Below are 25,082 nucleotides of genomic sequence, written 5' to 3' on the forward strand. Positions count from 1 at the left end.
ACCAGCCACCCCTTGGGACTCCAAGAGGGTGTTCACTGTGGATCATCCCTTCAGGGGGCAAATAGAGGCCAAGTCCTCTGTCCCTGCCCCAGGCAGCTTCTAGGGTCCAGGCTCTGGCTCAGGTGGATAAAGTAGTTGCAGGCCCTTAGAGCTCTCTTGAGGTCCCATGGGTCCCTGAAACTCCTGGCAGCTAAGGCGAGGCAGAGGAGGTTGTATGCTCTGGAGGGCATGTCGCTAGCCCCGAAGTCAGTGGAGGGAGCCCTTGCCTTCCTTGCTCCAGGGCTCTCAGAAGAGAAGCTTCTGGCAGGTCTGGTCTCGTTCTCCCAGCAGGAGGCCACGGCATGGACCTCAATCCACGTCGCCTCGTGGCTCGACCCGTGGACCGGAGCAGTGGCTAGGTTTGCCATGAAGCACCACCTACAGGATGAGGCTGAGCTGGCTCAGTTCAAAGAACTGGTCCTGTCTGGGGGCAAATCAATGGGGTTCCTCACGACAACTGTCCACCCAGTGAACCAACTGCGTCCTAAGAAGGAGGGATGCCGTTCTGGCGAAACTCCCTAGGAGCTTGCCAGATAGGGAAGCCAAGGCCCTGAGAACACCCTGGTCTCGGCGGGAGTCCCTCTTCCCAGAGGATTTGGTGGAGGAGTCCCTGGAGTTTTGGAGGAAGGCCAGCCAGGACTCCATCATGTACAGGACCTCTTCATTCAGGCAGCCGGTGCAGTGTATGGGTCAGGAGCCCCCCAAGGCTTGGCAACAGCAATGTCACAGAGCTGCCTCCACCGCCAACAACCTTGACTCTTCCGTGGGAGGATGGGGAGCGCAGGGGTCTCAACCTTCCTCCAGGTCCCCTCCTGCCCCCTCCTCCTCATTCAGAGCCAGAACTTCTGCCTCCTGGAGGGGCAAGAGTGGCTGCTTCCCTGTGAGGAAATAGGAGTTGAGCCCCCCTACCCTACTAATCGCCATGGGTGGGGGTTGCCTCTCAAACCATTGGTGGGACTGGGAGGGTCTCGGAGCCAACCCTTGGACAGTGCAGGTCATCAGGGATGGTTACCGGATCCCTTCCTAGACGAGAAGCCTCCCTTGATGGGGGAGCCCAAGAGGGGCATTCCAGCCTCGAGATCCCAGTCACGGGGAGGTCCTTCGGCTGGAGGTTCTTTGTCTGTTAGAGAAGGGAGCCCTCCAGCAAGTGGTTGAATACTTACTGGAGGGGTTCTTCAGTCGCCTCGTCTTGGTTGTAAAGCCTTTGGGGGATGGAGATCGGTAATTGACCTGTCCATCCTCAACACCAACATCCCGAAGACAGCCTTCAAAATGGAGACTCCAAGATCGGACCTAGCGGCCCTGAGGGAAGGGATTTTATGATGTCCCTGGACCTCAAGGATGCGTACTTTCAAATTCCGGTGCACCCCGCCAGCTGGAAGTACCTTCGTATGAGGTGGGAGGGCAACACCTTCCAGTTCAGTACCCTCTGCTTCGGGTTGTCGACGGCACCGCAGGTCTTCATGAGAGTGTTCTCCCTCTTGTCAGCCTGGGCTCACAAGAGAGGGGTCCGTCTCCTGTGGTACTTAGACAACTGGTTGCTTCTTTCCTCCTCAAGGGAGCGTTTGGAGAAACAGAAGGACAAACTCCTGGCCCTCTGCAAGAGACTGGGGATCGTCCTGAAGTGGGAGAAGTCCCACCTGGTGCCCACTACCATTCCCACTACCTGGGAATGGACCTGGACACCATGATGGCCAGGACCTTCCCGCAGTTAGTCAACCTCCAAGGTGTGGCATGTCCCTTCCTAGAAGGTTCCCCCCATCCAGCAAGGGATTGGCAGAGAATACTAGGCCATCTCAACTCCCTGGAGAAGCTTGTCCCCCAAGGTAGGCTAAAACTGAGGCCCATCCAGTGGGACCTGAAGGAGGGATGGGCATTGGGGGTGGACCACCCTTAGAAACTCATCCTCCCCTCACAAGCCACGAGAGAAGCTCTGCTTTGGTGGTTGGACAGTGCAAACAGCCACCAGGGAGAGTCCCTTTCAGATGTCCCTCCGGAGGTGCTCTTGTTCATGGACATGCCGAAGGAGGGTTGGGGGCCCCACCTTCAATCGATAATGAAGGGGGAGGACGTGGTCGTAGCGGGAACAGCAGCTCCATGTCAACAGGTTGGAGTTGCTAGAGCCATTCAAAAGGCGCTCCAGGTCTTCGAGCCAGTGATAAGACACAGGACTGTGGCAATCATGTGCGACAATGCCATAGTGGTGGTGTATATCAAGAAACAAGGGGGACCGAAGTCACGCTACCTTTGTGAGCTGGTGGAAACCATCCTAGAGTAGGCGGAAGGCATAGGAACCTCCCTAACGGCAAGATTAATTCCGGTGAAGAGGAACGTAATAGCTGACGGGATCAGCGGGCAAGGTCAGGTGCTAGGGCCGGAGTGGTCCCTGCTTCCTGGAGTGGCAGTGGAGCTGATCAGGATGTGGGGCTCCCCCTCCATGGACCTGTTCGCAACGAGCTTGAACGCCAAGCTTCCAGTTTTCTGCTCCCCAGTTCCCTCCGGCAGCAGCCTGGGAAGACGCGTTCCAACAACTGTGGGACGGCCTGGACCATTACACATTCCCCCCCTTCGAAGTACTCAGGTCCTCAACTGACTGAGGAACTCCAAGGGCATTCATGACCTTAGTGGCCCCCATGTGGCCGGACAGGAACTGGTTCCCGGACCTGGAGCTAACCGTCCTGGGATCTTGGGAGCTCCCCCACAGGCCTGACCTTTGAAACAGCCCCACTTTAAGAAGTACCATTAGGGTCTGTCCGCCCTATTCCCACGGGTGGAGGCTATCGAGCGCCTTCTGAGCAAGAAAGGCTTTTCCTGTAGGGAGGCCTCTCAAATGTCGGGGGTACCTGAGGAAGTCGTCCATGGCCGTCTACCAGGCCAAGTGGAAGTTGTTCGGGGCATGATGCAAAGAGCAGGGCCTTGAACCCCTGCAGGCCAAGGTGCCCCACGTAGCAGAGTTCCTGGTTCACCTGAGTCTTGACAAGGGTCTCCATAGCGGTTGTTAAGGGAGTCCATGCAGCGCTGAGCCAAGTCTTCTTCCTAAAAGGGATAGATCTGGGGAACTCCAGACACCTCTCGATGCTCATTAGGAGCTTCGAACAGGGTTCCACCCCCCCAGGTTTTGCTGTCCTCGCTCCTCCACCTGACTTCGAGTGCCCCAAGAGCTCGCCCCTGGATCTACCTCCAGTTGCTGCTGCCGTGCCTGCTGCCCCTGTTCTTGCCCATGGAAGTGCTACTGCTCCATCAAGTCCTTCTCGCCAGACCAGCGATCGCTCGCGTAGCGATCACCCGGTACCCAGGGTTGATGTGATGGTCCCATCTGATCGTGCAAAGGCGAGACTCGGAGGCGGTTCCCCAGGTCCCTGGGAACAGCTTCGGCTGTTTCTGGGACTGTGACGCATCGTGATGATGGTGCTCGGTCTCACCGTCAATCACACCAGCGTGATCAGATGGTCCGCACGCTACCGTCCTTGGACCAGCGCTTCCCCACAGGGAGACCGCTGGTCCAGACCTGCAGGGCGGTCACCACTGTGGGTTGGTAATCGCCTGCAGTCCTCTTAGCCTACCGGTTCTGCTGGTAGGCAGAGTGGGAGCGTCAGGTCTACCTCACCTGTCCCTTCAACCTCCTTGGGATACACCGGGAGGAGCGAGGTGAACAGGAGTGACAGTGAGGAGTGTGCTCCTTACGGTCCGGCCATGAGAGCCTATGTGCCTGCTTTGGTCTTAGGAGCGGACAGATCGTACGCTCAAGTGGATAGAGGAGATCTCAGGGTTGTCTGGTGAGGTTCTTCTTACTGAAGGAATAGTGTCTCATGAGGGACTTGGCTTGGATGGATCTGACGGTCACGGATCAGTGGTTGCCCCCTCTGACCGTCCATCGAGGTTGGAGTCGTTCTGGGATCCTAAGAAGGAACCCAGAGCATCTGTAGGGTTACCCTGGTCTTCCATGGCTGACAGTGTGCTGGACTAGGTGAACGCTCTTGTCTCAAGACAGGAAGCTTCACTTAGGGCCAGCAGGTCAGACAAGCTGCCGACCAAACAGGTTGACCCTGAGTTAGCTTGTCTAACTCCGGGATTGCCTCTGCAACTCCTTCTGACGGAGAACCTCTGGTTCACGCTGCACGAGGCAATGGCCCTGGAGTCTACCACCATGGCAGCTTTTCAGGCCGTTTCCTGGCTGGGTCTGTGGTCCCACACGGTATCCAGGGTCACAGCTTCCTCAGGACCTATAGTTCTTGGGGGAGACTCGGCTTTTGGGAGACTGCCAGTCTGGAGGTAGGGCTATTTCCTGCCTGTCCCACCAGACTGTCAACCTGTCGGCCAACCTGGTACTAAGGAGGAGGGACGCTGTCTTGTATTGGGTATCCAGGGTGGCTGGTCTCGATTCGATGATGGGTCTTGAGGAATGAACCGTTGCTGGATTCCTCCTCTCTCTTTCCTAGAGAGATAGTGGATGCTGCGGTGGAAAAGCAAAGAGCTGAAGACAGCGATTGCCTAGTACACCAGGCAGTTGCGAAAACTTCTGGGTAGTCTCGTACATTTGCAGTTAAGCCTTGGAGCTTAGCTTTCTCTTCCTCTGCTCCTAAGATGTCAGTATCATTGAGGGGAGCGCATGGAAAGACCCAGCCTTCCTCTTTTGCTTAAAGAGGTTGGGTGCCTGGCGAGCCATTGGGCAACATGACAGTGCTACAGAGCTGAGACCTGGGTAGTGGATGTCCTTCGGAAGGGATATCTACTTCCTTTCGAGTTGAGGCCACCCCTCACTTCACACCCTGTCCATCTCTAGACATGCATTCCTGGTTCGGCCAGGGACATAGCACTCAAACAAGAAGTGCTGACAATGCTGAGCAAAGGAGCTGTGGAAATCGTACGAGAACTGTCACCAGGCTTCTACAGCTGACTTCTCCTGGTAGAGAAGTTTACGGGAGGCTGGAGACTGGTGATAGATCTCTCTCCTTTGAACCAATTCATTTGCCAGACTCGGTTCAAGATGGAAACGGCACAGTCAGTGCTAGATTCCATCAGGGAGAACGATTTCATGCTTTCGGTGGACCTGAAGGATGCATATTTTCAAATACCCATGCATCAGTCCTCCAGGAAGTACCTTTGCTTTATCCTCAACAGGACGGTGTACCAATTCTGGGCACTTTGCTTCGGTCTCTCAACCGTCCCTCAGGTGTTCACGCGAGTGTTCACTCTGGTGTCGGCTCGGGCCCATTCTGTCGGGATACTTCTGATGAGGTATCTCAATGATTAGCTAGTCCTGGCGAGTTCTCACTCGCAGTTGCTACAGGACAGAGATCGCCTGCTCGACTTTTGTTGCGATCCGGGATCGGGCTAAATTTCAAGAAGTCAGATCTTGAGCCCAAGCAGAGGATAAACTACCTGGGCATGCTGATCGATACGGTAGCAGCACGAGTCTTCCCCGCAGAGTAGGGCATCAGCAGGTTCAGGGAGGCAGCTTGTTGGTTTCTGTCACGACAGGAACAGCCAGCTCAGCATTGGCAGGTCGTGATTGGTCACCTGTCGTCGTTGGAGAAGCTAGTCCCTCACGGGCGTCTTCACCTGCGGTCTCTACAATGGAGACTAAAGGAGTGTTGGTCACAGGCGCAAGACCCGTAATCCTTCCTGGTTCCTCTTACGGAGGAGCTAAGGGAGAATTTAGGAGGTAAGGGAGGATTTAGCCTGGTGGCTGGACGACAGGAACCTCTTGATAGGAGTGCTGTTGCGCATTTCCCCCTCCGGAGATGCTTCTGTTCTCAGATGCATTGACCGAGGGTTGGGGCGCACACCTAAAAAGAGTTGCTGGTTTCGGGTGTGTGGAATCGACACGAGAGACACCTTCACATCAGTGTTCTGGAACTCAAGGCAGCGTTTCTCGCGCTCCAAGAGTTACGGAAACGGTTGATGCGACACTCGGTGGTGTTGATGAGCAACCACACCATGGTAGTGGCATACGTCTACAAAAGGGGGCCTAGTGTCCCTCTTGTTACACCAGTTGATGATGCAGGTGCACGAATGGGTAGTGGCTCACTCGGTAGAGCTGTCAGCCAGGTACATCCCAGGCAAGAGGAACATAGTGGCAGACATGCTCAGCTGCCAGAATCAGGTGATTGGGTCAGAATGATCTCTACACCCAGACGTGGTGGAAAGGCTGCTCGACCTGTGGGGGCGTTCAGTGGTGGATCTGTTCGCCACCTGGCACAACAGAAAACTTCCGGTTTTCTTCGCCATTGTGCCGGACCCATGGGCAGCTGCAGAGGACGCATTCCAACACCCATGGGACAACCACGAAGTGTACTCCTTTCCCCAGTTCTGTCTGATTCGCAAGGTGATCAGTAGGGCACTGGTCACCACCAATCTTTGGATGATTCTGGTGGCCACTGAGCAGCAACAGAGATGGCTGGATACCTCAGACAGCCCTTTGCAGCAGTATACCAGGGAAAGTGGTCCGTCTTCTGTGGTTGGTGTCGTAGACGGGGTCTTTCTCCTCTCGGAGCCACTCTTCAGCAGGTAGTGGATATCCTGGTTTTTCTTCACTGAGAGAAGCTCCTCTCAGTATATGCAGTTAAAGGATACAGAGCCACCTTGGCTCTAGTCCTTAAGCTGTGAGGAGCGGATGTTTCCTCTTCCTGGGAAATATCTCTCCTGATGAGGAGCTTCGAGAGGTCTTGCCCACCCAGGGAACTCAGGCCCCCTGAGTGGGACATGACTCTTGTCTTAAATATTTTGACTTGTAGACCCTACGAGCCTCTCTGAGAGTCATCAGACAGGGATCTGATCCTCAAGACCGTCTTTTTGCTGGCCCTGGCAGTGGCGAAGAGAGTAGGGGGAACTTCATGGTGTCTCGTTTAATGTCAAACCCTTGAGGGGATGGGGATCGGTTACGCTCGATTTCGTCCCAGATTTCGTTGCGAAGACTAGAACCTGACGTCAGGTTCGAGTCCTTCACGATCCCCTGCCTGGAGGACTTCACAGGTAATGATGCGGAAGAGATGCTACTTTGTCCTGTTAGTGGTGCGGCACTATCTGAAGAGAACTCGACACCTCAGGCCTGAGTGTCGACGCCTCTTCGTTAGCACCAGGGTGACCAAGAAAGAAGTGTCCAAGAACACTATTTCTTTCTGGCTCTGTGAAGTAACCAGGAAAGCGTATGACCCCGAAAAGAGTTTTGACACCAGTACTTTTCGTCAGAGAGCCCATGAAGTTAGAGGTATTGGTCCTACCCTTGCATTCTGGAAGAACTTGTTGGTTGCACAGGTGCTGAAGGCAGGGGTTTGGTCTAACCAGACCACCTTCACCTCGTTCTACCTTCAGGATATTGCCTATAGGTCCTTGGACACTTTTTCCTTGGGACCCGTGGTGGCTGCTCAACAAGTTGTGTAGCTTACCCAGCTCCTTTAACAGGACAAGGTTGCATCTTGTCCTTGTGGTAATTGCATGAATGGAGAATGAAAGAGTGTGTGACTGGCTTCTCATTCCTTTCTGTTTTCTTCTCTCTTCCTGCAGGCAGAGAGTAGCAGTCGTCATATGCTGGAGAGGGCGATGGTGCAGGTAAGCTGTCACTGAGCTCCATTTTATCGCTTTAGTTAGGGATAGAAGCATATATCCGTCCCTTCCTTAACAAGGGGGGAAGTGGACAGCAGTAAGACAAACCCAGTGCTATATATTGGCCTCTTACGACTTTTTAAGTTCTTACTTGCTATTCATAAGAGGTAGGCATGCCTGCCTCCCCATTGGTCTTGCAGTGATCTCACTCTGATCAGTTGGACAGGGGCTAGGTTCCCCCCCTTGCTCTTACGACCAGGAAGGGAACCTGGGTTGGGTGAACACCAGCCTGTTCACAAGACTCAGATTCTTCCCACCAATCAGAGTCTTCCTTATGTAAAGGACCGATGGTTTGTATAACATGTTGGAACAAATCACAATTTTTGAAAGTAAATTGTATTTTTCCGTACTATACAAACCTAAGGTCCTTTACCATGCCACCCCTCAATCTGTTCCTGGGCCTAAAGCAAAGTGGAATGTTTACATCCAGTCAGGTGGGATTCCTGACTATCGGACAAGCAGTTACTGCCCAACTACCTTGTTATAGAATCTTTTGACCGAATTCCAGCTGGCACTGAAAGTAATTCCTTATGTAAAGGACCTCAGTTTTTGTATAGTTAGGAAAAATACAATTTACTTTCAAAAATTGTTTTTTTAGCGTCCTAAAAACTCACTAAAGATTATAGTTTGAATAAAATACTCATAAGAAATATCATTGTCATTAGGTCATTTTTATTAATGATATTGAAATTATATGCTTTAGTTTTCCAAAAGCTCACTCAAGATTGTAGCGAGTTTAATAAAATATGCATAAGAAATGTCATTGTCATTAGGTATTTTTTTCTTAATGAAGTAATGTTGAATATTTTACTGAAAGGATTTTTTTTATTGTAGTCAAGATGTCCACAAAGAAGAACACATCTACCCATATTCTTGTGACAGAAAAGAAGAATTTATCAGGAGAGGACAATGTAAGTAAATCAGTGTTTCCCTTGCAGTATGCATGGATGCAAGGCAAAGTACCTTGGAGGTTGAAATCAGGTTTTCTCTTCACGAACATAGTACAATAGAGCCCCGGCTCACGATTGTATTAGAACTCGACATAATCGGATTTCGCCACTCAATTTCTAATAAACTTTGTATCTGTGTTCAAACAAAAAACTGGATTCCAATCCCCAGACCATATGATGTTTGTAAACAAAACTCTGCTAGTTAGCGTCATTCAGTGTTACCAAATGCAGCATAATTTCATGTTTTTTAGCATAATTTGACCCAAGAATTGGAGCTTAGCATAAATTCTATCATACTTAGTGTTCTAGTACAATTTTAGAATTGATTTTCACTAAAACTTTAAATTAAATGCAGAAAATTCCTCAATTTCATATACAGCTATAGTGAATATATGTATCTTCATAGTGAAATTGCCTCAAAAGCAGTACTAACTAATGAGTTGATTGCTAAGTTTGAACCCAACTAAGGAATGTTAAATTTTGTGAATATAAATACCCACAGTGGCATGACAAACGGTCATTAAAGTGTGAATGTTTTTTCTTCATGAGTAAAGTCTTGATTATTTTTCCTTATTAAAGTTCTATTTTTTTCAGTAGTTATCAAAATTTTAATTATGTCTGAAGTGATTTTCACACAATTTTCAAGTATTTATTCATTGTGTATGTGATCTGTTAAAGAAAATGGTGTTTCAGTGGCATGATAATAAGTAGTATGTTTTTCTTCTTGAGTAGAGACTGGGTTGTTTGTTTTCCTTTTTTTGTTTTAATTTTTCAGTAGATATCAAGATTGAAGTAATTTTCACACATTTTTCAAGTAGTTATTAATTGTGTACGTAGGCTACAACAGTGTTCCTGTTAATGTTGTCCAGGGCTGGTGCTAGGAACTGAGTCCCCAGTTCAAGCTTCGTCTCTCCCTCAAAACTCTTGCACTTCTTTACCCCTTCTTAAATGCAAGTACGAGGGACAGTACACAAAGACCTCTTAAGAATGCGCTTTGAAGGATTTAGAGCAAAACAAACCCTAGTGGAGGTTGTTCATTGCTGCCTTGTGTATCATGAGACAAAAAAACATTACTGCGGGCTATCTGGCTATCTATGTTCAAACATTTGGATATTGTTAATCTCTGAAATAATGGAAAAGTGTTGACATGGCATCTCACGTTTTCCTTCTTCAAAATGTTTCCACCATTCCCAGCTCCAAAATAAACCTTAAGTTTCGTCTATCCTCTCTATATGAAAGTGACGAGCGAAAAAAATATTTAATTAAGCACCCTTGCTTGCTTTTTTTAACCGTAGACCTAGTCCAAAAACAATGCTCGCACATGAGGTGCACGTTTCAATAGCAAATGCAATGCGTGTTTACGTGTTAGGTTTAGAGTGAAAGCAATGTTACGTACGTAGGTTACGTGCGGTTCGGTAGCGAATGCAATCTTTGAACTTTGTTAAGCTTGCCGGTAAAGAAGAGGTTAGCCATAGCTTAAATCAATGAAGCCACTATGGTATATATGTGCATAGTAATTAAGAAATTAAGACGATTCTTCTATGTCTACTGTAACACGTCAATGTTTACGTGTGAGTTTTGGTAGTGAAACCACTGTTACGTAACGTGCGGTTTCGGTAGCAACGCAATCTAAGCTTTTTAAGCTTGCCGGTAAAGAATAGGTTAGGTTAGCCTTAGCTTAACTCAGAAGCTGCTATGGTATGCATAGTAATTATAGAAATTAAGTAGTAGATTCTTTTATGCCTACTGTAAAAATACATGTGAGATTTGGTATTGAAACCACTGTTATATACATAACGTGTGTGGATCGGTAGCGAATGCAATCTTTAAACATTGTTTAGCTTGCTGGTAAAGAGGTTTGCCATAGCTTAAATCAGAGAAGCCACTATGGTATATACTTGAGTAGTAATTAAGAAATTAAGACAATTTTTTTATGTCTACTGTAATATGTCAATGTTTACATGTTAGATTTGGTAGTGAAACAACTGTTACGTACGTGACGTGAGGCATGGTAACAACTCAATCTAAGCTTTTTAAGGTTGCCGGTAAAGAAGAGGTTAGCCTTACCTTAACTCAGAAGTTGCTTACATAGCAATTATAGAAATTAAGTAGATTCTTTTATGTCTTACTATAAAAAATATGTCAATGTTTACGTGTGAGATTTGGTAGTGAAACCACTGTTACATACGTAACGTGCGGTACAGTAGCGAACGCAATCTTTAAGCTTTGTTAAGCTTGCTGGTAAAGAGGAGGTTAGCCTTAGCTTAAATCAGAGAAGCCGCTATGGTATACGTAGTAGTTATAGAAATTAAGGTGATTCTTTTATGTCTACTGTAAAAGTATGTACGTCTATGTTTACGTATGTGATTTGGTAGTGACTCCAGTTTGCATAAGTAACGTGTGCGGTAATGAATGCAATCTGTATGCTTGGTTTGTAAGCGTCCTCGTAAAGAAGAGTTTAGCCTGATATTTAACTCAAGAGATGCTGGTACGTAATGATATAGTAATTATAGAAATTAAGATTCTTTTACTTATACGTATGTACGTATATATGTACCATGTACCATATTTATTTTCAAAGTCCAATAAGCTTGAAACCAGCCCTGATATTTGACAAAAATTTGCCGTCATAGAAGACACACCTTTTTTATAAGGATATTTATGAAAATATAACCGTTAGTATCATAACATTTACTGAAAGATGATTTTAAAGTGATTTTGTATGCAGTAATACAGTCAACTCCATATAAGATTTACCATGAATTAGTACCGAATGTAAACTTTTCTAGGCTTATAGCGACGATATGGTTTGTTTACTACCATAGTCCCGCCATAAGCCACCAGGGCGTATAGCGTAGTGGAAGAGGTCACCGACACGGAGAAGTTCTGCAGCAGGCTATTTGTAGTCTCCTTAGCATGAGAGAGAGAGAGAGAGAGAGAGGAGAGAGAGAGAGAGAGAGAGAGAGAGAGAGAGAGAGAGAGAGGCCCTTTTTAGATGTCAGCACCTTGAATTGTTATGATCTAAAAATGAAGTTCAATATGGAGACTCAGAGTTCAGTGCTTCCCTCGCTTCATCAGGGGGATTGGATGGTATCCCTCGATATGCAGGATGCCTACTTCCATGTCCCAATCCATCAGGACTCCAGGAAGTACCTCTGATTTGTTTTTGAGAACAATATCTACCAGGTTTGGCCGCTGTGCTTCGGCTTGTCAACAACACAGGTTTTCACAAGGGTTCTAAGTCCCCTTAGACAGTGGTTATATTTGATGGGAATAAATTCGTCTCTGTATTTGGACGACTGACTTCTTGTCTCTTTGGAGAGTCAGTGTGCGAAGGGCCTAGTGAGGACTCTTTGCCTAACACCGAAGTTGGGCATTGATATAAATGTCAAAATCCCAAATTATTCCTTCTCAGAAGATTCTCCATATGAGAATGACACTGGACTCTCAGACTTTTTTGCATTTTCTGTCCGTGAAAAGAGTGGAGTCATGCCTCTAGGCACTTCAACACTTTTTTACCAGTTTGATGTGCTGGCCAGTACAGACAGTCCTCGATTTATGAAGTTTTTGGCTTATGGTGTTCTGAGGTTACGGCGCTTTTCAATTACATATATTCATCAGAAATTATTTCCAGGTTTACGACATATGTTCCAGGATTACAATGTTTACGACGTCGGTCTGACGGAAGAAATATGACACCAAAAAGGCAAAATAATCTTTTCATACAATCAACTTACCTGTCAGATATATACATAGCTAAGACTCCGTCGTCCCCGACAGAAATTCAAATTTCGCGCCACTCGCTACAGGTAGGTCAGGTGATCTACCGGCCTGCCCTGGGCGGCAGGACTAGGAACCATCCCCGTTTTCTATCATATTTTCTCTGTCGCCGGTGGTATCAACATTGTTGCTATTACCTCCTGACTTAGATTCTTATTTCATCCTTTGATCATCGTTTCTCGGCTTTTTGGTGACGTATCTGGATCGTGTTTTTGGCATTCGCTACTGTGGACTGTTTTTGGAATTGCTTTTTGGATTTTTCTCAGTATGTCTGATTCAAATGTGAGTGTGAGAATGTGTGTGAATGTAGGCTGCAGGGTGAGGATACCGAAAGCTTCGGTTGATCCTCACACTGTATGCCGTAAATGTAGGGGGTTTCAGTGTTCTGCTAATAATACTTGTAATGAATGCGAGGGATTAAATGCAGAAGAGTGGAAGACTTTAACTTCTTATTTGAAGAAGTTAGAGAGGGATAGGGTTAGACGTCTGAAAGGTGTGAGTTCAAGGCCTATTGAGCCTTTTACTGATAATTCTAATCCTACTGATTTAGATTCTCCCTATGTTTCTCATTCACTAAGTGTACTTTCGGAATCGGCCTCGGAAATCGCCGATCTGAAAGCTACGATTCGAGACATGAAGTCCAAAATGGCGGACTTACAAGGTAAGGCTAGTGAAAGTGAGCATTACAGTGAAGTGAGTTCTCCCAGTGTTGTAGAGGGGGCGTTTGATCGTCCCTGCGACGCTCCAGGCCTAGACCTCTTCCAAGCTCCCATGCCCAGAGGAGAAGGAAATCGAAAGCCTTAAGGAGGTCGTGGGGAATCCCCAACGGGCAGACGTCCCTTCAGCTAGCTCTGTTTCGTGGCAGGCTGCTCAAGGGGCGCTCTAGAAAAGCGTCCTTCGTGAGTGTTTCTCATCCTCTCCCTCTCTCACCTAAACCTCTCCCTCCTACGAGGGTGGAAGGAGTCTAATTTATCGAGACCTCTGAAGCGTCATATGAAAGAACCCGAAATTGATTCTAGCCCAGAGCGTTTCTCAGATGACGCTCCCTCTTCTATTAAGAAGGCGAAGGTGGCGTCAGCGTCACCCGACGAGTACGCAGAAGTACCCTTTCCTACTTCTCCCCCGAGTGATGACGAAAGGCGTCATGCAGTTTGACGTGGAGAAGCTTCAAGGAGAATTATTATGGCAGTTCAAGAGCAACTGACCTCTCTAGTGGGAGTTTTAGCGCCTCGTAGGAAGGACGTTGCGCTTCCAATCAAGAAGTCTCGTCCTCTCTCCCCTGCTAAACGAGAAGCGTCATGCAGACGTGAAGCTTCAAACATCTTACAGAAGCTTCGGGTTCGAGAGCGAGAGCGGTTGCTTACGAAAGTTTCGTAACGCCAGAGAGACGTGAGACGTCTTTTAGACATGAAGCGTCTTTGAAAGCTGTTGGTAGACGTGAAGCTCCGACCAATATTTTGGCGCCAAATAGGACGCCTTTTGAGAGCGGAGCGTCTTCCAGGCGCGAGGCGTCATCCGGACGTCAGCAGCCAAGTAAGCAGGAGACGTCAGCCAGGACGCTTGGCGGACGAGAAGCGTCATCCAAGCGAAGCGTCTTCTTTTTATCGAGAGAAGCCTGAGCTTTTGCGCCTTCCAAGGCTATTAAAGCGGGGAAGAGGAAAGAATATCATTCCCTTAGCCCCTCTCCTATTAGGAGTTTGTCTCCTCCAGAGGAGGAACGTACAGAAAGGGGAGCGGAGACTCATTTAGATCCCGAGGTGGAAGGAAACTCGGATGATGAATATCAAGGAAGAGAAGGACTGTCGAACTATAAAGTTTTGACTGCCTTGCTTCTTGAGGAGTATGGAGACGAATTGACTCCTGCCGCTCCTCCTTCTCCGCGCTCTCTGTTTTCGAGTGCTAAGACGAAGAAGTCTTCGTCTTTCTCAAAATGAGCCCACCATTTTTCTATGAAGAGGGCTCTACAATCCTTAGACTCGTGGATGAAGTCTAAGAAAGACTTAGTAAGAACGGTCTTCTGCATGCCTCCAGCGAGACTAGCTGGTTAAAAGAGGCATTTGGTATCAGACGGGAGAGAATATGGGTATTGCTCTCCCGTCTACGTCAGAAGCAGACTTTTCGACCTTAGTTGACGCTTCACGTCGACAAGGTCTCAACTCTGCACGGATTACGTGGGGCATTTCTGAACTGGACCATCTCCTCAAGGGACTCTTTCATGTATTGGAAGTTTTCAACTTCTTAGATTGGTCCCTTGGGGTGATGTCCAAGAAAGCCCATGATTCGGAAGGAATCGAACCGGAAGCCCTTTTGTGCATATTGTCTTGTATAGACAAAGCGGTACAGGATGGCTCTTTTGAAATCTCCTCTTTGTTTGGAGCAGGTCTTCTAAAGAAGAGGACGGTATATGGTGCCTTTTTAACCAAGGCAGTCTCCCACGCTCAGAGGGCAGCGCTGCTGTATTCGCCGTTGTCTGACTTTTTGTTCCCTTCTCAGTTGGTGAAGGACATTGCTCATTCATTAACTGAGAAGGCGACTCAGGATCTTCTGACGCAGTCAGCAAGGAAGAAGAAGCCTGCTTCTACATCTGACAAGAAAGGGCCGAGTACATCGGTTCAGCCCTTTCGAGGTGGTCCGACCTCCAGACCTCCCGCAAGAAGGAAGGCTCCGGAGAAGAGAGGTAGGTCTGCCTTTCGTCCCTTTAAAAAGGGAAAATAAAGCTTCTCTCCTCCAAACACCAGTAGGTGCCAGGCTCCTGGGATTTGTGGAGGCCTGGACACTTATAAACGCAGACGAGTCATCGTTGGCTATAATAAGGAAGGGATATCGTATCCCTTTCCTGAACACTCCTCCCCTAACGTCAATACCAAGGGAACTAACAGCCAAGTACAAGGATCCTGTGCTGAGGGATACTCTTCGATCGATGGTGGAACAAATGTGGGACAAGAGAGCGATAGAACTAGTACTAGATCAAAAACTCCCCGGTTTTACAATCGCCTTTTTCTGGTTGCGAAAGCCTCGGGAGGCTGGAGACCAGTACTGGACGTCAGCTCTCTGAACAAATTTGTTCAGAAGGAGAAGTTCTCCATGGAGACTTCTGCTTCAGTCCTGGCGTCATACGACAAGGAGATTGGATGGTGTCTCTAGATCTCCAGGACACCTACTTTCACGTCCCGATCCACCCTTCATCGAAGAAGTACCTCCGTTTCATGACGGGGGGAAGGATCTTTCAGTTCAGAGCCTTATGTTTCGGCCTGTCCACAGCTCCTCAGGTCTTCACAAGCCTGATGAAGAATGTGGCGAGGTTTCTTCACCTCAAAGGAGTAAATATCTCTCTGTATCTGGACGACTGGCTCATCAGGGCCAGATCAGAGAGACAGTGTTTGGAGGACCTGAAGTTAACATTAGATCTGATCAAAGCGTTGGGATTGCTCGTGAACCTCGAGAAGTCGCAGCTGACCCCCAGACAGGACTTAGTCTATCTGGGGATTCGGATGGATTCTCGGGGTTTTCGAGTATTTCCTTCGCAAGAGAGAATCGCAAAAGGTTTGCGGATAGTCTCTCTCTTCTTAAGGAAGGAACATACGTCGGCGAGGGAATGGTTGAGCCTTCTAGGGACCCTTTCCTCGCTCGAACAGTTCTTCCCACTAGGAAGACTTCATTTACGTCCGCTTCAATTCTTCCTCAAGAAGTCTTGGAGTTGGAAAACTGGACAACTTTCGGACGTCTTTCCCATTCCAGTGGAGATAAGATCGCACCTGGAATGGTGGTTGCCCCCTCTGGAAGAGAACAAAGGGATCTCTCTAAGGACACAGAACCCAGACCTAGTGTTGTACTCCGACGCGTCGGAGAAAGGTTGGGGAGCAACATTAGGCTCGAAGGAGGTGTCAGGCACCTGGGAACCAGCGCAGGTGACTTGGCACATAAACTGCAAAGAGCTCTTCGCCGTGCATCTGGCTTTGAAGAGTCTAGAACCTCTGGTGTCGAACAAAGTAGTGCAAGTAAACGTGGACAACACCACCGCACTTGCCTACATTCGAAAACAGGGAGGGACTCACTCCTCGTTCCTTTACGAACTGACGAGAGACCTTTTGCTTTGGACGTCTCACAGGAACGTCTCCCTTCTGACAAGGTTCGTGCAGGGAGTAAAGAATGTGAGGGCGGACAGACTCAGCAGGAGGAACCAGGTCCTTCATACAGAGTGGACCCTACACGAGGAAGTGTGTCAAGATCTCTGGTCGCTGTGGGGGACACCTCATGTGGATCTCTTCGCCACATTCATTTCCAAAAGGCTGGCAGTCTTTTGCTCGGTCGCGGAAGATCCAAGAGCTCTTATGGTAGACGCCTTCCTGCTAGATTGGTCTCGAGTAGACGTATATGCTTTTCCTCCTTTCAAAATCCTGGGATTAGTAATGAAAAAGTTTGTGGCGTCAAAGGAGACGAGGATGACATTGATAGCCCCCTTTTGGCCGGCCCAAGATTGGTTTCTCGGAGGTGGTAGAGTGGATCGTAGACTTTCCAAGATCCCTACCAAGAAGGACGGATCTTCTCAGACAACCGCACTTCAAGAGGTACCATCAAAAACCTCCCCGCTCTCGCTCTGACTGCCTTTCGACTATCGAAAGACTCGTCAGAGCGAGAGGGTTTTCTCGCGAAGTGGCAAGCGCGATCGCGAGAGCACGCAGAACCTCCACTACGAAAGTATATCAATCGAAGTGGGAGGTTTTTAGAAGGTGGTGTAGATCTAAGAAGTTGTCCTCCTCCACTACCTCTATAGCGGAAATTGCTGATTTCCTTCTATTCCTGAGAGAGCAATCTCATCTAGCTGTATCCACAATAAAGGGATACAGAAGTATGCTCTCGGCTGTCTTCAGGAATAGAGGATTAGATCTGGCAGATAATAAAGATCTCCACGATCTCATAAGGTCATTTGAGACTTCAAAGTCGAAGGAACCGGTCCCGGTCCCTCCGAACTGGAACCTAGACGTGGTCCTCAAGTTTCTTTCATCTGAAAGATTCGAACCTCCTCATCTGGCTTCGTTTCGAGACATCACCAGAAAATGCCTATTCCTATTATCTTTAGCTACGGCAAAGAGAGTTAGTGAATTACATGCTCTGCAAGATAAAGTAGGTTTCAAGGGAGACTCAGCTATTGCTCGATTAAGACACTGTTTTTAGCTAAGAATGAGAATCCCTCGAATCCCTGGCCTAAGTCATTTGAAGTCAAAGGCATATCGAGTCTCGTAGGAAGAGAAGCAGAAAGATCTCTATGCCCTGTAAGAGCTCTAAAGTTTTACATTCAGAGAAAGCATCAGATGGGAGGCTCTAGACAAGGTCTTTGGTGCGCGGTAAAAGACCCCACAAGACTGATGTCCAAGAAATCGCTGGCATTCTTTGTGAGGAACGTCATTACAGACGCGCATAAGGTCTGTTCTGAAGAACAGTTACGACTGTTGAGAGTTAAAGCTCATGAAGTGAGAGCAGTAGCGACGTCTCTCTCGTTTCATAAGAATATGTCGCTTAAAAACATCATAGATACGACATTTTGGAGATGCAACTCAGTATTTGCATCTCATTACTTGAAAGACGTTCGTGTGACATATGAGAAGTGTTTTTCTCTAGGTCCTTTCGTATCGGCGGATACGATTCTGGGTACGGGAGCCGACACCAATCCTTAAAAGTATATACTTTTCTTCTTTTTGGATATGGTCTGGAGTCTCTTCGAACAATGGAGGACTTGGTTTAGCACGGGCGGCCGTCTATGTTGTTCAGTAAGAGAATCTTGTCATATCTAATTAGATGAGTATAATTTTTTTTTTAGAAATTATGTATGTGTGCGTAGTGGTTTTGAGTTACGGTTGTTGTGACGAGTTCGGGGATAACTCGGACAAATCTTAGTTCTAACATATGGTTAGGATCAGGTGGTCGGGATTGGTTGTGTGCTCCTTCATAAGGTGTATTGTCATATAAGTGGATCAGCACCCATTGACAAAGTCCTTTCAGGCTCTGCCGAGTAAGCGGATAAGACCCCATCGGCAGACCCACAAGAACTCTTGGCCATAGATCATATATCTCACTAAAGTTTCTTGAGGTGATGCAGACTACTGGGCAAACACCCACGTAGTCTACCACCTATCAGGTAGGAACCAAGGTTTTATTTATACCTACAACATATGTTGTTTACCTGTCTATTCCATATAGTAGCTGTCTCTTACCCTCCACCGAAAGGTGCCAATCAGCTATGTATATATCTGACAGGTAAGTTGATTGTATGAAAATTATATTGTTATGTTACAATAAAGTTTCATACATACTTACCTGGCAGATATATACAATTAAAGGCCCACCCAGCCTCCCCGCAGGAGACAGGTGGAAGAGAGAAAATATGATAGAAAACGGGGATGGTTCCTAGTCCTGCCGCCCAGGGCAGGCCGGTAGATCACCTGACCTACCTGTAGCGAGTGGCGCGAAATTTGAATTTCTGTCGGGGACGACGGAGTCTTAGCTATGTATATATCTGCCAGGTAAGTATGTATGAAACTTTATTGTAACATAACAATATCATTTTAAATTGTTTAAAATGCAATTGACAGTTTTTTTCTACACCCAAAGCATTAAAAGTAAGGTTTTCTTAATATTTTTGAAGATTTTCGGCTTACAATGCGTCCCAGAACGGAACCCCCCATCATAAACTGGGGACTGCTTGTACACTGGATGAGGTTGCTGCAAACCCTCTCATTAGTAGAAAAGTTCGTGAAGCTAGGAAAGCTGCACTTGAGGACTACAGTTCTTCCTTAAGGTGAACTGGTGCAGGAATTCCCAACTCGACAGTTTTCCCGATCTTAAAAGAGATAAAGAGCAATCTCTCATGGTGGAATTCAAGAGAAAGACTTCAGGAAGGTGTGTGTCTTCTTCCAGTGTTATTTAGACGCATTGAATGTAGGTTGGGGAGCCCTTCTTCAGAATCACAAAGTGTCGGGAGTTTGGATGGAGTCGCAAAAATCCTTACACATAAATGTCAAAGAACTTCTGGCAGTGTTCCTGGGCCTTCAGGAGTTTGTGCACCTAGTCAAAGGTCAGGTGGTTATCATTCATGCAGACAACTCCACAGCCCAGGGGGACTCACTCGTTCACTTTGTTGATGACAGCATGGGTTCTTTGGGCAGAAGGTGAACATACTGGTTGATGAACTCAGTAAAGAAACTCGGCAAAGAACATCAAGTTCTGCCGTCAGAATGGACATTGAACATAAAAGTATGTCTGGATCTTTGGAAGATTTGGGGAAAACCGCCCATCGATTTATTTGCAATGTCCAGAAATAACTGTCTTCAGTTGTTCTTCTTCCCAGTTGCAGATCTTCTAGCCTGGGCAGTAGACATGATGTTGCTGGACTGGCTGAGGCTAGATGCTTGCTTTTTTCCCCCTTTCGGGATGATCAGGGAGGTCATCAACAAAGTAAAGCTACATCAAAACATTCACCTGACATTAATAGCTCCCTTTTGACTGAGGAAAGAGTGGTTTCTGGACCTTCTCCACAAGATGGTGGATTTTCCGAGACTCCTTCCTCAAAAGAAGTCGCTTCTCAAACAACCCCACTTCCATCGCTTCCACCAAGGGTTGTCTGCTCTGGCAGGCTTCAGACTGTCAGGAGCCATGTCAAAGCAAGAGGTTTTTCATGTGGAGTTGCAGAAGCGATTGCAAGATGCTGACGCACTTCTTCTAACAACCTTTACCAATCGAAGTGGAATGTCTTCAGAAGATGGTGTAGACAGGCTAAAGTCGTCGTCTTCTAAGACCACTGTGAGTCATTCCTGACTTCCTTCTCAGCTATGAGGGTGATTGCAGAGATCTACATCCAAAAATATGCAAAAACCTAAAAGAAGGAAAAGGATGTAAGTTTGACAAAAAATGTGAATATATGCACCCTGTAGCCATGAATCAAAATCAATTAAATAATAAAATCCAAAATAGGAAAGAACAAATAAAGAGAGGAACAAAGAACATGAGGTGAAGGAAAAAAGCAAGCCATCACCGCGATATAGTGTGTCAGCAAAGAATTTCCAAGCATCAGCTCCAAGTTACTACAGCTCAAGAGATAAATACTGTATGTACGATGCTAGGGGATATTGCAGATATGGAGAAAATTGCAGATTCAGACACAAAATGAATAATTATGATGAAGGAAGATCAAATAATTTGGAAAAGTTGGATTTTTTAATGTCAAAATTTCTGGAAATGAAGAAAAGAACAACATACCAGAACAGGAAAGAGACATGGGAAAATCCTTATTATTACCCATATTAAATGAAGGAGATAACACGCAAACCATCATAGTAATGAATGTGCAGGGTTTAGTTACAAGTAACTCAAAAAGGAAAATAAGAGTACGTACTTAAAAGAACTAACCCAAATTGAAAAGAAAATTGATATAATGAATATAAGTGAAATCAGGTATTCCCAAGAGACTGGTAATGACGATCAAATAAAAGGGTTCCAAACTTATAGATCAGATAGAAAAAATAGGAATCAAGGGGATATATGGGAAAGACAAAAAACAAGGAAAAATATATGAGAAATATAGTAACTCAGAATGTGAACTAATAGTGGTAGAATTTGAATCTGAAAAATTAAAAGTTTCAGTCCTTGATCAAATAAAGCAAATGCCTCTGCCAGTTTTTTAGTCGTAAACGTTCGCTCTGGCTCTTCTGTTATTTCTTCTTCCTCTGCATTTTTTTCTCTTCTGCAAGTGCACTTAAATCCTCTGCCGTTAGCTCTACATCTTGCACATCTATAAGTTCTTGGATATCTTTCTCATCAATTTCTAAATCTTAACTTTTCCCAAGTATCAAGATCTTTTTATTGATTTCCACTTCTTCATTTTGATCGAAACCTTTAAACGAGTTCACATACACTTTTAGCAGATTTTTCCAGACCCCATTCATACACTCTTTCTTTACCTCCTTCCACGCCCTTCCAATGTTCATAATGGAGTTAAATACACTAAATTCTTTCCAGAAAGTTCTGAGATCTTTCTCCTTGTTATCCATAGCCTGAACAGCCTGCGCAAACGTGTTCTTAAGATAATGCGCCTTGAATGTAGCCACAGCACCCTGATCCATGGGTTGTATGAGAAAAGTTGTGTTTGGTGGCAGAAACACAACTTTTACATTCTCGTTAATATCTCCGATGTGCTGAGGGTGGCCAGGAGCATTGTCGAGAATCAGAAGAATTTTGAAGGGGATGTTATTTTTCCTACAATAATCTTTCACTTCCGAAATGAAGCAGTGAACAAACCAGTCTTCAAACAGCATTGCAGTCATCCACGCTTTTTTATTATGACGGTGATGCACAGGAAGTGTATGCTTGTCTGTGTTTTTTTAATGCCCTCAGAATTTCTGAGTGATAAATCATAAAGGGCTTAAGTTTATACCCAGCCACATTTCCTCCAAGCAGAAGAGTCAATCGATCCTTGTATGCCTTAAACCCGGGCATCGCTGTTGCTGCTTTGTGGATGCAAGACCGTTGTGGCATACGCTTCCAATAAAGTCCGGTTTCGTTAAAAATTTGCTCTGGCAAGTACCCTTCATACGACGATCTCGTGTAAAGCATCCTTAAACTTAGCTGCTCCGTTGGTATCAGCGCTTGCTGCTTCACCGCTAATTTTCACACTGAAAATTATGGCAGTTCTTGAAACGACGAAACCATCCAGCTTTTGCTGCAAAACTTTTGTTGTGGTTATCATCATACTTCTTCAGTTCTTCAAAAAGGATGCATGCCTTTGTCTGAATGGTCAAGAGGGTGAGTGGTATATGCTTTTGTATTTGGTCCTCCATCCACGTGACCAGTAACTGCTCCATTTCTTCCAAAGGCCCTATCCTCTTCTTTGATATAACCATTGAATGAACAGAAGCAGATGCCTTTACAGCATCCATTACACGTTTCTTGTCCCTTAAGATGGTGGATACCGTCGATTGCGATAAACGTTCGTCACTTGCGATAACCATGACTGCCTTTCCACCTTCACGCTGGTTTATTATCTTCAATTTCTGCTCCAAAGTGATGGATTGCCTCTACTTTTTTGCACTACCAGCAGGAGACCTATTTGGTTGTTTAGCAGACATAGTTTTTTGTTTTGGTGTACTTAAAAAAAAAAACTCACAAAAAGCACAAACGAACACTGACCTAATCTTACTTGGTTCAGACGAGAGCAAGTGAGGTCGGACTCGTTAGCTGCCGCCGTACCTACGCTGCTGCCTGTGCTCGTGCACGAAATTTAAAAATACATATTTTCAACTTTTTTTTTTTCTTTTCGGTATTAATTGCTAACCCCATCGTAACATCGGATTATTGAAGACAAATTATCGTAACTCGAACACTACCTGTAGTCATTAGCAGCTTAAACAGTTTTCTTAGCTTTAGCTACAGCCTGGAGTTTAAATTTAACAGTATAGTATTTCCTTGCTGATCTTTTATCTATAGTGAATAAAGTTATTACATGGAAATATACCAGTCTTGTTTTACATAATGTCATTTATAGTATAACTGTGGTATTTTATGTATGCAACTTACCAATTAGTTACGTAGCTATAGTTTCTAAAACCATCAGCAGCTAGAATTTTTGAAATTCGCAGTAGCCCTAGTTTGTTTTGATCAGATGATACCCCCCCCACCGCACGAAAATCAGTTGTTTCTGCCGGCTGGTACTGTTAAAGAGTTCAGTAGTCGGCGGAATTTTTTGAATTCTTTACCATCGCTCATTGTTGGAGTTATTTGGTGAAGTACTCTTAAATATTGGTAGCTTTTGTTTTCGGTGATATTAGCTATATAGGAAATCAGATAAATAGTTAAAAAATTTGCACCAGAATTAAATAGTTTTGAGTTGGTCTACAAAGTGTCAGACACTAGTTCATCTGGGATTAGGTATTGCAGTAAAGGCTGCAATACTAGGACCGCTAAAGCTTGTAATGATCCACAGTCAATTTGCACAGGTTGTAGGGGAGAGATTTGTATGCTAGATCACATATGTGGAGAATGTATTAATTGGAGTAAGAGAACTTGGAAGATCTTGACTAGTTATACAAACAAGTTAGAGAGAGACAAAAAGAGAAAAGTTGCTTCCCGGGCTAAAGCTAAAAGCTTAGTTAGTCAGGAATTGTCTAATGATAACTTGTCTCTTTCTGAACCTTCCCCAACACCTGTCATGGTGAAGGGAAAAAAATTCTAAAACATTTTCCTACCTTCCACGTCAAGTTGAAAATGACTTGGCAATCCCTTGGGGGGGTTTCTTTTACAAGACAATATATGTTTTTTCTAATAAATAATATTTTATTTTGTAAAATTATAATTACTGCTCACACAATATCAAAACAGATAAATAAAATCAGTAACAAATTCTAAGCATATTTGTTGAAAAATATTTACGAAATTTAATGAGAAGAGATTAAGTAATTTTTTTTTTTACTTTTACATGTTTTTTCTAATATATTTCTTTGCATTTTTCTTTGTAAAATTACATTTACAACAGACATACTATCGTAAAAGACAAAAAGTTAAAAGCAACAGCAACCTCTTGGTATATTTACGAGCAAGTTTACATAAAGATGTCATATGAGAGAGACAGAACATACTCCCTTCAAGTCACAAGCCGAACTTAAGTCCTGAGACACCCACACTCGTGATTTTAGCCAGTGTAAAAGTTGCCATTAGTGAATTTATGGGCTATAGATGTATTGGCACCTCTTTCCCACCCGATTCTTTCCTAATTGATTGCTCTTAATATTGTTTATCTTCAGGATTAATGCGTCCATTAAGGTTTAATGTCATAGATTTCAAATCTATCTGTTAATTATTTTAAGGAATTGAGATTGAAATGCACAAATTTGAATGAAAAAGAGACTATAAGATAACTCGGGAGCATTTTAAAAATGAGTTCCATTATGTTAACCCAGTAAGGTTTAATGTATACATATTACTCTTATGGTGTAATGTTTGTTATATGTTTTTCAGCAAAATATGAAGCGCTTCAAAATTTGTGCTCTTTTGTCTTTTCAGATATAAACAAGAATCAGTCTCATGGTGAGGTAGATCTCTTAAGGAAGTTTGAATCTGATGTAGTTACAGCAGAGAAGCTGACTGGTGGTGATATGAACATCCTACAGACCATTGGTGAAGTTGTGGGTAAGAGAAGAGTAGACTATAGTGATCTGGGATTTGGTCTGCCAAAGGCTAAGAAAAAGAAGGATGAGGGGTCAAAGAAAGGGTCTGATATTGGACAGGCTGTTGTTTATAAAAAGTCAGGACTGAGAAATGGAGGGAATGGTAAAGTTAAGGGGTTAGTTATTGAACACAAGGTCAGAATACTGGAACAGCCCAAAAGGGAAACAATTGAGGATAGTGTGAATGCTTCTAATTGGTTCAAATGTTATGTGTGTGGGTTCACATGTACTCGGATAAATGTTATTGTGTGGCATAACAAAGCCCACTTGAAAAAAGTTTATGACTTTGATACTGGGATCAAGATTCCTGGGAGGAGGAGGAGAAAGCCTGGAGGATCAAAGGCTAACAAAGATGGCAAGAAGAGGGGCCGGCCACCAAAGGGAAAAAGTGCAGTGGATCATTCTCATACAAATGGGGAAGTACTGGGTGTTCCAAAAGAAGGACATGATACCCAGCAGCTGTTACAGGACTGGGATGATGAGGAAGAGGAGGCAC

The 25,082-nt window shown here is 45.5% G+C and overlaps 1 protein-coding gene across 1 annotated transcript in view; it reads left to right on the forward strand.

The window, feature by feature from the left end:
• LOC135225224 (uncharacterized) overlaps nt 1–25,082 on the forward strand; it is a 255,163-nt gene that overhangs the window by 67,162 nt on the left and 162,919 nt on the right. Inside the window, exons 3-4 of the mRNA XM_064264547.1 lie at nt 8,479–8,555; nt 24,423–24,548. Coding sequence (XP_064120617.1) covers nt 8,479–8,555; nt 24,423–24,548 — 203 coding nt within the window. The remainder of the gene's footprint in view (nt 1–8,478; nt 8,556–24,422; nt 24,549–25,082) is intronic.

The sequence above is a fragment of the Macrobrachium nipponense genome, chromosome 13, assembly GCF_015104395.2.
Source record: "Macrobrachium nipponense isolate FS-2020 chromosome 13, ASM1510439v2, whole genome shotgun sequence".
In the NCBI taxonomy this organism is placed as follows: Eukaryota; Metazoa; Arthropoda; class Malacostraca; order Decapoda; family Palaemonidae; genus Macrobrachium; species Macrobrachium nipponense.